This window comes from Solanum lycopersicum, chromosome 1 (assembly GCF_036512215.1).
Source record: "Solanum lycopersicum chromosome 1, SLM_r2.1".
Classification (NCBI taxonomy): Eukaryota; Viridiplantae; Streptophyta; class Magnoliopsida; order Solanales; family Solanaceae; genus Solanum; species Solanum lycopersicum.
In genome coordinates this window covers 33,503,460-33,516,595 of record NC_090800.1, presented here as the reverse complement: position 1 = coordinate 33,516,595, position 13,136 = coordinate 33,503,460, and the positions used below count along the sequence as shown (strand labels likewise).

Here is a 13,136-nt window from a genome sequence, read left to right as displayed (position 1 = left end):
TCCATCCGGTCACCACCTCGTTGGAACAATCTCATTTTTCTCATTACGGACCACAATCATCCCCGCTTTCTTAGGCACACACTGAACAAGGCATACCCAACTACTATCAGCGATCGTATATATGACTTCGGCATCCAACTTCTTAATAATCTCCTTCTTCACTACCTTTTGTATAGGTGTATTTATCCGTCTTTGATTCTCTATACTTGGCTTATGATCGGGCACGAGTTGGATTTTGTGTGAACAAATATGGGGAATCCAATAATGTCCGCAATAGTCCAACCAGTTGCTTATTTGAACCTCTTCAACACCAATACAAGACACTCCACTTTCTCCACATTAAAATCTGATGTAATAATTCCCGGCAAGGTCTCACATTTTCCAAAGAAAACATACCTTAGATGATGTGGTAGAGCCTTAAGCTCGACTTTTGGGGCCTCCTCAATTGATGGTTTATCGGCTAGAGACTTGCAATGTTTCATATCTAAATCCAATTGATTTGGTTTGAACCGAACATCACCTTGATCAAGTTCCGAAACCAGCATCGATACAATCATTCTCAAATATCGATTGGACCTCAACACTCTTCCTTATGGACTCCTAAAAATGTTGAAAGTCGCTTCTTCATTGTTCAACAAAAATTTCAACTGCCCTTTCTCCATATCAACCAAAGCACGAACGATAGCAAGGAACGGCCTCCAAAGAATAACAGTCACGACCCAAATCGGGTTGCGACTGGCACCCACACTTACCCTCCTATGTTAGCGAACCAACAAATCTAACCTTAACATTTCAATATAATATAAACAGAAAGTAATGCGGAAGACATAAACTCATTAAATAAAGACCAATTCATTAACTTCTAAAATTCAACATCTATTATTCCCCAAAATCTGGAAGTCATCATCACAAGAACATCTACGATCAATTGACTAATCTAAGAGTATTCTAAAAGCAAAAAATACATAAGAAGCTAGTCCATGCCGGACGTTCAAGGCATCAAGGCTTGAAGAAGAAGATCCAGTCCAAGCTAGAAGCATTAGCTCACCCTGAATTTCCGATGTAGTAAGACTGGCTTGAATTACTGTTGAGTTGAAGACGATGGCACGTTTGCTGCACTCCACAAATAAACGAGAAGAGAACATAAAAGTAGGGGTCAGTACAAAACACGGGTACTGAGTAGATATCATCGGCCAACTCAAAATAGAAATCAATATATACCAAGTAATATCATAAAATAACCTATGATACTAAACATGTAGCAACAACAAATACTATATCATTAACAATTACCGTCAAGTTCACACATGAGGACTCAAGCCTCGATACCATATTCATTTGGGAATCATGTTCATTAGATTGAGTATATTAACATCTTTCAAGATTCATTATCTTTATTTCTCTTGTGTCGGTACGTGACACTCCGCTCTCTCAATATTCATTAATCCTCTTATGTCGGTACGTGACACTCCGATCCCCTAAATCTATGTGTCGGTTTGTGACAGTCGATCCCCTAAATCTATGTGTCGGTTCGTGACACCCGATCCCCTAAATCTACGTGTCGGTTCGTGATACCCGATCCCCTAAATCTATATGTCGGTTCGTGACACCCGATCCCCTAATACTATGTGTCGGTTCGTGACACCCGATCCCCTAATACTACGTGTTGGTTCGTGACACACGATCCCCTAATTCTACGTGTCGGTTCGTGACACCCGATTCCCTAAATCTACGTGTCGGTTTGTGACACCCGATCCCCTAATCTCCTTCCATCAATTCATCGAGCCTTCTTTCTTACCAAGGCATCATCAATCTCATTACTTTAGTTCATCAAGCCTTCTCCCTTAACAAGGCATCATCATTAAAAAGATATTAGGTTTTTATCAAGATTTGAGATTCAATAACTTCATCATGCTTAATATAATCACAATTATATAATCACGTTCATGCATTAAGCACATAGCATGGTTTACAATACTACTAATACATATCATTCTCTATTAAGAGTTTACTATGAAAGCATGAAAACCATAACCTACCTCCACCGAAGAATTGCGATCAACAAGCTATCTTCTCAAAATCCTTGCTATCCTCTTCGTTTCTCTCTCTCTCTCTCTACTCGTTCTCTTTCTTTTTCTGTTTTCTCTTTGTTCTTTCTATTTTTCTTATTCAAACCCTCTTTCTTTTACCCTAATTAACATATAATCAAGTGTAAAAGATGGAAATAATAACCCACTAATTAACTTAAGGTTACCTCTTTTAACCTCCAAGTAATTAGACTTTTTAACATTAACCCACTAACCTTATAATTAAAGCAGGAATAGTCAAAAACGTCCCTTAGAACGTATAAAGAAATCCGACCCGGACTGGGATTGCGCAACCTGTGACGGGCCGTCGTGCCTGCGACGGTCCGTCCTGCAGGTTGTCGCAAAGTTCAGAGACCCAAATTTCCACCAAGGGTCTGTGACGGTCCGTCACACCTGTGACGGTCCGTCACACCTGTGACGGTCCGTCCTGCCATTCCGTCACGAAGTTCAGAGAGTCGATTTTCAATACCAAATTTCAGATTTTCTAATTGTTTTGAAACGAGACCCTGTGACGGTCCGTCGTGCCCATGACGATTCGTCGTGGGGTCCGTCGCCTCAGCCTGTTTTTCCAGAAATAAAATTTGCTGCTCAAAATGACTAAACAGGTCGTTACAATAGATACTAATTTACCCATCGTTCCTCCCCGAACGATCACAAGAAGGAAAACAAGGGCGAAAAGGAGTACCTGAATCTGTAAACAGATATGGGTATTTTTCTCGCATATCCGCCTCCTTCTCCCAAGTGGCTTCTTCAACGGGTCGATTCTTCCATTATACTTTGATGGATGCAATCTCCCTTGATCTCAACTTGCGAATTTGTCTATCTAGAATGGCAACAGGTTCCTCCTCATAAGATAAATTCTCATCAAGCAAAACTGAATCCCAACGGATAATGTAATTTCCATCCCCATGATATCTTTTCAACTTAGACACATGGAATACCTGATGCACTCTGGACAGCCCTGGAGGCAAGGCTAACTCATAAGCCACCTCCCCTACTCGCTTAAGTACTTCAAATGGACCAATATACCTTGGGCTAAGTTTACCTCGCTTACCAAATCGCATCACCCCTTTCATTGGCGAAACCTTCAACAAGACTTGTTCACCTTCCATGAACTCTAAGTCTCTAACCTTTCGATCTGCATATTCTTTTTGTCTACTTTGCGCCGCTAGAAGTTTTTCTTGAATAGACTTCACTTTCTCTATCGAATCTCTCAAAAGGTCAGTACCCCAAGGTCTAATCTCGAATGCATCAAACCAACCAATGGGAGACCTACATCTCCTCCCACACAATGCTTCAAATGGGGCCATATCAATACTTGAGTGATAGCTATTATTGTATGAAAACTCCGCTAAGGGTAAGAAGCTATCCCAATGCCCACCAAACTCTATCACACATGCACGAAGCATATCCTCCAACACTTGAATCGTTCGCTCAGACTGACCATCGGTCTGAGGATGGAACACGGTACTAAGCTCCAACCTAGTACCCAATTCCGCATGCAATGTTTTCCAAAACATAGAAGTAAACTGCGTATCTCTATCTGATATGATGGATAGTGGAACCCCATGAAATTGAACAATTTCTGAGATATAGATCTTGGCTAACTTCTTTGCATTGTAAGTCACCTTTATCGGAATGAAATGAGCAGATTTAGTTAACCTATCAACAATCACCCAAATGGAGTAATACTTACCCATTGTCCTTGGAAGACCAACCACAAAGTCCATTGTAATTCTTTCCCACTTCCATTCCGGAATTGGCATTCTCTGAAGTGTTCCTCCGGGCCTTTGGTGTTCATACTTTACTTGTTGACAGTTTGGACATTTGGCAATAAAGTCTACAATGTCACGCTTCATTCAACTCCACCAAAAGTGTTGCTTTAGGTCACGGTACATCATGGTTGCACCCGGATGTATCGAATACCTTGAACTATGAGCTTCTGTCAGAATAGTGTTGATCAAATCATCAACACGGGGCACACATACCCTTCCCTTGATTCTCAAAACACCTTCGTCATCGATTTGTGCTTCCTTAGCCTCTCCTTGCAATACCTTATCTTGGATTCTTCTTAGATTCTCATCATCAAACTGTTTTCCCATAATCTTGTCAAGAAAGGAAGATCTTGCCTCCACACAAGCCAATAATCCTCCCTTCTCATTTACTTCTAATCTCATCAAGTCGTTAGCTAGAGTCTGAACCTCTCTAGCTAATGGGCGTCTAGAGGCGTGCAAGTGAGCTAGACTTCCCATGCTTCCCAGCTTTCTACTTAAAGCATCCGCTACAACATTCGCCTTCCCCGGATGATACAAAATAGTGATGTCGTAGTCCTTCAGTAGTTCTATCCATCTCCTCTGTCTCAAGTTCAAATCTTTCTGAGTAAAGACATACTGTGGCTATGATGATCCGTATAGATCTCACACCTAACCCCATATAAATAGTGTCTCCATTGCTTTAATGCAAACACAACCGCAGCCAATTCCAAATTGTGGGTCGGATAGTTACGTTCATGCACCTTTAGTTGCCTTGAAGAATAAGCAATCACACTCTTCTCTTGTATTAGTACTGCACCCAAACCAGAATAGGATGCATCACAATAAAAAATGAAGTTCTTACCCTCTACTGGCAAGGTAAGGATAGGTGCGGTAGTCAACAAAGTCTTGAGCTTCTGAAATCTTTCCTCACATTCGCCCGACCATACAAATGGAACATTCTGCTTAGTCAAGTTCGTCAATTGGGAAGCAATAGAAGAGAATCCCTTGACAAATCGACGGTAGTAGCTAGCTAACCCAACAAAGCTTCTTATTTCTGACACATTAGTAGGTCTTACGCAATTCTTCACTATCTCAATCATAGAAGGATCCACCATCACTCCATCCTTAGAAACCACGTGCCCTAAGAAGGACACTACATCTAGCCAAAACTCACACTTAGAGAACTTGGCATAAAGTTTTTTCTCCCTCAACATTTCCAATACCATTCTCAAATGCTCTTCATGTTCCTTCTTGCTCTTTGAGTATACCAATATATCATCAATAAATACGATCACGAAGTGGTCAAAATATGGCTTAAAAATCCCGTTCATCAAGCTCATGAACGCAGTAGGGGCATTCGTAAGACCAAAAGACATCACTACAAATTCGTAATGCCCATACCTCGTTTGAAAAGCAGTCTTTGGCACATCCGTTGCCCGTATTTTCAATTGATGATAACCGGATCTCAAGTCAATCTTAGAGAAGACACAAGCACCTTGTAACTGATCGAACAAGTTATCAATGCGGGGAAGAGGATACTTGTTCTTTATGGTTACCTTGTTTAGTTGTCTGTAGTCTATACACATTCGAAAACTCCCATCCTTCTTCTTTACAAACAAAACCGGAGCACCCCAAGGAGATGCACTTGGTCTAATAAAGCCTTTGTTTAACAACTCTTGAAGTTGGGCTTTTAACTTTCGTAACTCCGCGGGAGCCATTCTACAAGGGGGTATCGAAATGGGGCGAGTACCCGGTTCAAGGTCAATACAAAAATCAATATCCCTATCTAGTGGCATACCAGGAAGATCTGCAGGGAACACATCCAGAAACTCACGGACCACCGAAACCGACTTAATCGAATGTACTTGGGTAGTGTCATCCTTGAGATGTGCCAAGAAAGCTAAACACCCTTTACTAACTATTTTCTTAGCATGAAGAAGGGAGATGATACGCACCGGATTGGAAGTGTACTCACCCTCCCAAACTAACGGATCTGTCCCAGGCTTGGCTAACATCACCATTTTAGCATTACATTCCAAAATCGCAAATTGCGGATAAAGCCAAGTCATACCCAGAATTACATCAAAATCATCCATTTCTAAGATAACCAAATCTACATAAGTGTTGCTCCCCACAAAGTTCACCAAACAAGACCTATACACCTTTTCAACTACCACAGACTCACCCACCGGAGTAGAAACACGAATAGGCATATCAAGTAATTCACAATGTAAATTTAGACCATTAGCAAATGAGGAAGATACATAAGAAAATGTGGATGCAGGATCAAACAATATAGAAGCCATGCAATAACAAACCAGAAGATTACCTGTGATGAGAGCATCAGATGCCTGCGCTTCAGACCGCCCAGGGAAAGCATAACAATGGGCCCTATCGTTTGTCTGTCCATTGCCCCTACCATGTTGTGATGTAGTGGTTCCAGTTTGCCCATCACCTTGGCCATTTTGGTGACCACCATTACCTCGACCACCACGTCCTCCAGAATAACGGCCTCTACCATGACCACCTCTACCTCTAGCCATTGGGGGTCTATAACTCTGTTTTGGACAATTCCTCCTAATATGTCCAGTCTCCCCACATCCATAACACTCTCTGGAGTCAAGCATAGGTCTCTCAGAGAAGTGTTGACCAGTCTGAGGTGGACCCCCAACTACAGTCTGTAGTGAAGACTGAATGGGTAGACCTGAGTAACCTCCGGAACCTTGTCCTCTAGAGTAAGAACCATTAAACTCACCTCCCTTTCGAATCTTTTTTGATGTCGATGTCGAGGTGAAGTAATCGGGCTTCACTCCTTCCACCTCTATCACGAAGTCTACCACTTCCTGGAAGGATTTTGCTGTAGCCGCTACCTGTAAGGCCGAAATTCGCAACTCTGATCTCAACCCCTTCACAAACCGGCGAATCCTCTCTTGTGGACTGAAACAAAAATGCGTGGCATATCTGGATAGTGCGTGAAACTTAGACTCATATGCATTGACCGACATCCTACCTTGCTCTAGGCTCAAGAACTCATCCCTTTTCCTATCCCTCAAAGTTCGGGGGATATACTTCTCCATAAATAAGCTAGAGAATATGGCCCAAGTCATAGGTGGTGCCTCTGTTGGTTGACACTCAATATGTGACCGCCACCACATTTTGGCGTTCCCTTGAAACTAATAAGTCACAAACTCCACACCAAACCGTTCTACTATACCCATCTTGTGTAGTAGCTCGTGACAGTCAACTAGAAAATCATAAGCATCCTCCGATTCAGCACCCTTGAAGACCGGAGGTTTCAATTTCAAGAACTTACTGAAAAGTTCATGCTGATCATTTGTCATTATAGGCCCAGTAGTCAGACGTGGAAATGTGTCTATGTCCAATGAGGCATCCATACGAGGAGCCATAGTGGCTGCATGTTGTACTTCTGAAACCGGAGGTGTTGGCACAGAAAACACTGGAGGTGCCTGACCTTGATCAGACAACCCACTGAGATAGGCGAGAACCTGATTGATCATCTCTGGGGTAGGTTGGGGTGGCAATCCCTCATTCTGCACTAGTTCAGTTTCCCCATTCTCCCCTTCTCTTATTACTTCCTCAGTCGGTGGAGGAGTCACTACCCTAGTATCAGCTGGGCTAGGTGCTCGTCCTCTTCCCCTAGAGGACTTCCTCCCACGACCTCTACCACGGCCTCTTGCCACTGCTCTTCCTCGAGCTACGGCCCTAGTGGCTGGCTCAGACGCACCCTGTCCCGCCGGTGCTTATGTTGGTGTTGGCGTAGTCGTTGCTCTAGTTCTAACCATCTGCGAAAGAGAGTGAAGATGGTCAGATACCAATTTGTATCACCTAGATACCAATTGGATTCAAGTAGTAGCACGAAAGAAAGAAAGATAGAATGAAATTTTCCTAAAGTCTTATAGCCTCTTAAAGAAAAGTAAAGGCGTCCCCCTACCGTTCCTTAAGACTCTACTAGACTCGTTCTTGTGTGATGAGACCAACGAACCTAATGCTCTGATACCAAGTTTGTCACGACCCAAACCGGGTTGCGACTGGCACCCACACTTACCCTCCTATGTGAGCGAACCAACCAATCTAACCTTAACATTTCAATATAATATCAACAGAAAGTAATGCGGAAGACTTAAACTCATTAAATAAAGACCAATTCATTAACTTCTAAAATTCAACATCTATTATTCCCCAAAATCTGGAAGTCATCATCATAAGAACATCTACAATCAAATGACTAAACTAAGAGTATTCTAAAAGCTAAAAATACATAAGAAGCTAGTCCATGCCGGAAGTTCAAGGCATCAAGACTTGAAGAAGATGATCCAGTCCAAGCTAGAAGCATTAGCTCACCCTGAATTTCCGATGTAGTAAGACTGGCTTGAATTACTGTTGAGTTGAAGACGACGGCACGTTTGCTGCACTCCACCAATAAACGAGAAGAGAACATAAAAGTAGGGGTCAGTACAAAACACAGGTACTGAGTAGATATCATCGGCCAACTCAAAATAGAAATCAATATATACCACATAATATCATAAAATCAACTATGATACTCAACATGTAGCAACAACAAATACTATATCATTAACAATTACCGTCAAGTTCACACAAGAGGACTCAAGCCTCGATACCATACTCATTTGGGAATCATGTTCATTAGATTGAGTATATTAACATCTTTCAAGATTCATTATCTTTATTTCTCTTGTGCCGGTACGGGACACTCCGCTCCCTCAATATTCATTAATCCTCTTGTGTTGGTACGTGACACTCCGATCCCCTAAATCTATGTGTCGGTTCGTGACAGTCGATCCCCTAAATCTATGTGTCGGTTCGTGACACCCGATCCCCTAAATCTACGTGTCGGTTTGTGACACCCGATCCACTAAATCTATGTGTCGGTTCGTGACACCCGATCTCCTAAATCTATGTGTCGGTTCATGACACCCGATCCCCTAATACTACGTGTCGGTTCGTGACACCCGATCCCCTAATACTACGTGTCGGTTCGTGACACCCGATCCCCTAATTCTACGTGTCGGTTCGTGACACCCGATCCCCTAAATCTACGTTTCGGTTCGTGACACCCGATCCCCTAATCTCCTTCCATCAATTCATCAAGCCTTCTTTCTTACCAAGGCATCATCAATCTCATTACTTTAGTTCATCAAGCCTTCTCCCTTACCAAGGCATCATCATTCAAAAGAGATTAGGTTTTTATCAAGATTTGGGATTCAATAACTTCATCATGCTTAATATAATCACAATTATATAATCACGTTCATGCATGCATACAATTAAGCACATAGTAGGGTTTACAATACTACCAATACATATCATTCTCTATTAAGAGTTTACTATGAAAGCATGAAAACCATAACCTACCTCCACCGAAGAATTGCGATCAACAAGCTATCTTCTCAAAATCCTTGCTATCCTCTTCGTTTCTGTCTCTCTCTCTACTCGTTCTATTTCTTTTTCTATTTTCTCTTTGTTCTTTCTATTTTTCTTATTCAAACTCTCTTTCTTTTACCCAAATTAACATATAATCAAGTGTAAAAGATGGCAATAATAACCCACTAATCAACTTAAGGTTACCTCTTTTAACCCCCAAGTAATTAGACTTATTAACATTAACCCACTAACCTTATAATTAAAGCAGGAATAGTCAAAAACGTCCCTTAGAACGTATAAAGAAATCCCACCCGGACTGGGATTGCGCAACCTGTGACGGGCCGTCGTGCCTCTGACGGTCCGTCCTGCAGGTCGTCGCAAAGTTCAGAGACCCAAATTTCCACCAAGGGTCTGTGACGGTCCGTCACACCTGTGATGGTCCGTCCTGCCATTCCGTCACGAAGTTCAGAGAGTCGATTTTCAGTACCCAATTTAAGATTTTCTAAGTGTTTTGAAACGAGACCCTGCGACGGTCCGTCGTGCCCATGACGGTCCGTCGTGGGATCCGTCGCCTCAGCCTGTTTTTCCAGAAATAAAATCTGCTGCTCAAAACGACTAAATAGGTCGTTACAATAACAGGCACCTAAAAGTCCACCTCACAATAAAGATTAAAAATTCCACCGGAAAAATAGATCACTTCAACTTTTACTAGCACATCATGGAGTATCCTGATGGGCCTCTTCACTGTTCGTTCAGCCATCAGTAATCGCATCGCAATGGGCTTTGGGTAACCCAAACCTAACTTCTTGTAAATAGAGAGAGGCATGAGATATATGATTGCCCCAATATCACATAATGCCTTAGCAAAGTGTAACAACCTGATTGTACATAAAAGAGTGAAAGCATCGGGATCTCCTTTCTTTTGCACAAGAGACCTTGCAATAGCACTACAGTGTTGCATACGATCATCATCCTCAAAACTAACTTATCTGTACTTAGTGACCATATTTTTCATGAACTCGGTGTAATCAGGCATTTTTTCAAAAGCTTCATCAGATAGAAATAATATATTATGGAACAGTAGATTAAATAAAAATTGGATACCGAAATCAATAAGTGAACAATATAATTTCTTAGATTTAGATTGTGTCACTGACTTAAATAAAGATATATTACTATGGACAGGAAATATATCTAAACAGTTAATAGATAACAAAATAGAAACAACAAAAACACCGATATACATAGAAACAACATTCGTAGGAACAACAAAATTATGGATAGAAAATCTACGATCAGAAAGTTTAGAAGTACTTAGGAATGATAAGAAAATGGATAGATCCCCATCAGCAACAAATATAGATATACTAGACAAATATGAATCAGCAATAAGAAGAGAATTTGGAGGTATGACCACAGATATAAGAGAACAAAATAGAGAAAAAATAATAAATAGACAACTTATAACAAAATTAGCTATATGTAAAATGTGTTATATAGAAGAATATACTTGTGCATTCAAAGAATATTATTACAAAGCTAAATACAATTTAGATGAAGCAAAAAATAAGAAAACAATATTTTACAAAATTACCAGAACCATTTAGTACAAAAATAATAAAGGATTGGAATTATGAAGGTATGGTAGATACTTTAGGAGCTAGAATAAAATTTCTATCTCAATGGTTTACACAATTATGTGAGAACCAAAAAGAAAAATTAAAAATGGAAAAAGTATTAAATAAAAATTTATCATGTTGTAGAAATAAAATGGCACCACAGTTTGGGTGTACAAATAAAAAACAAAAATCCAGAATATATAAAAATTATAGAAAAAATAAAACGAAGTATAAATATAAACAACCAAGACGAAGGTATTATGTAAAAAACTATAAAATAAAAAGACGATATAGACCTAAAAGGAAAATATCCCAATGTACATGTTATAATTGCGGAAAGATATGACACATAGCTAAAGACTGTAAATTACCTAAAAATCGAAAAAGAAAACAAATAGAATACATAGAATATGAATTAAGTGAAAACGATAGTATATATGAAGTATCAGATATAGAAACTGAAAATGGAGAAGAAAATCAAGATAATGAAATATAAGAAGAAGAAATATAATGTCTGAAAATGAAATAATATCTAAAGAGAAATATGAAGATGAAGAATCATCACACCAAAAAATTATATTTGATAATAAACTTTTTGGACAAATTAAAGGAAAAGAATTAGATTTAAGTGTTGAAAAAATACTTTCATACCTATACTAAAAAACTGTTTAAAAGACAGAAAGAAGAATACTATGTAGTTAGTCAAAAAGAACACATCATAGACAGTAAATATACAAGCGGAAAAGCATATATACCTATAATAAGCAAACGAATAATAAATAAAGAAATACAAAACATAAAAAATAAAGAAGCTACAAAATATGTACATTTAGGAGGAACAGAAATACTAATAAAAGCTTGTTTCAGAGAAGGAATAGATACGCCCATTGAAATATATTTAGCAGATGATAGAATAAAACAACCTATAGAAAAAAGTGTAATAAGTGCAGTTAAAGGAAATTTAATATGCCAAAAATTTAAATTTATAATAAGTGCTAATTATACAGTAGCATTAACAGATACAAATATAGATAAATCATTAGTATTATATTGGAAAATGTCAGGAATAGAGTTAGCAACAGGAAGTAAGGTATTCACAGCAACATGTAAAAATCTATATATATTAACAACAAACCTAAAATAACAGCAAGAAATAAAATAGATAAAATAAAAATAGAAAATCCTTTTGAAAAAATAATTATCGTAATCGACAATAATGACTATAGCTATAAAGAAATTGACGTAGAAGAAGATTTAGAAATTGTAAAAGAAAGATTAAGCACTTCAAGCGTACCAAATACATTAACAAGAGTTTCCTCATCAAGAATAAGTTCATCTAAAAGAAAATATGAAATATCACAAGATTTAGAAGAAATGACAAAATATCATTATTTTATAACAGGAATAATAGACCAGAGAAAATATAAAATCTTGATAAACACATGACAAAAAGAAAATCATATAACTAGAGAACTAGTACTATAATAAGAGATTATGAAAACAGGACATATATGCCCTGGATTACCTAGTGAAATAGTAAATACAAATGAAGGAACAACAGAAAAAGAAATAATTATAGGAGGAATTCCATTAAAAATACAATTTAAGATACATGAAGGAAATCATAATATCACATTAGGAATAAAATGGTTAAAAAAGGATAAACCATACAGCATAGAAAATGAACAATTAACAATAACTTGTCAAAACAAGAAAATAATTATAAAAAGAACAAAATGATTAATGAAAATATTTATACTTGCAAAAATTATTGTAGAAGGATATCACAACAGATATTATACACCTATGATAGATACAGGAGCAGAAGCAAATATATGTAAATATAATTGTTACAGGAAGATAAATGGGAATAATTAAAAACACCCATGATAGTAACATGATTTAATAATGAAGGAAGTATGATCAAATATAAAGCAAAAAACATAAAAATACAAATATGGGATAAAATACTAACAATAGAAGAAATATATAACTTTGAATTTACTACAAAAGATATGTTTTTAGGAATGCCATTTTTAGACAAATTTTACCCACATATAATAACAAAAACATATTAGTGGCTTACTACACCATGTGGCCATAAAATAGGAGCAAAGAGAGTAAAAAATAAACAACGAAAACCTATTGAATGGATTAAGTGAAGTGAAAAAATTAATCAAGAAATGGAAAATATAGATGAAAAACAAATATCACAATTAGAAATTATTATATTTACAATAGATAAAGTTAAAATAATTAATGAGTAGCTA

At 38.3% G+C, this 13,136-nt stretch overlaps 1 protein-coding gene across 1 annotated transcript; it reads right to left on the bottom strand.

The window, feature by feature from the left end:
• Positions 1–392: 392 nt before the first annotated feature.
• On the bottom strand, positions 393–12,177 carry LOC138348351 (uncharacterized). Its single transcript, XM_069297415.1, has one exon. The coding sequence runs from the start codon at positions 6,994–6,996 to the stop codon at positions 4,453–4,455; it is 2,544 nt and encodes an 847-aa protein (XP_069153516.1). The 5' UTR covers positions 6,997–12,177; the 3' UTR covers positions 393–4,452.
• Positions 12,178–13,136: the final 959 nt, after the last annotated feature.

Excerpts from the sequence above, each read along its gene's own strand:
- LOC138348351 (XM_069297415.1), bottom strand. The coding sequence starts at position 6,996 with ATGTGGTGGCGGTCACATATTGAGTGTCAACCAACAGAGGCACCACCT.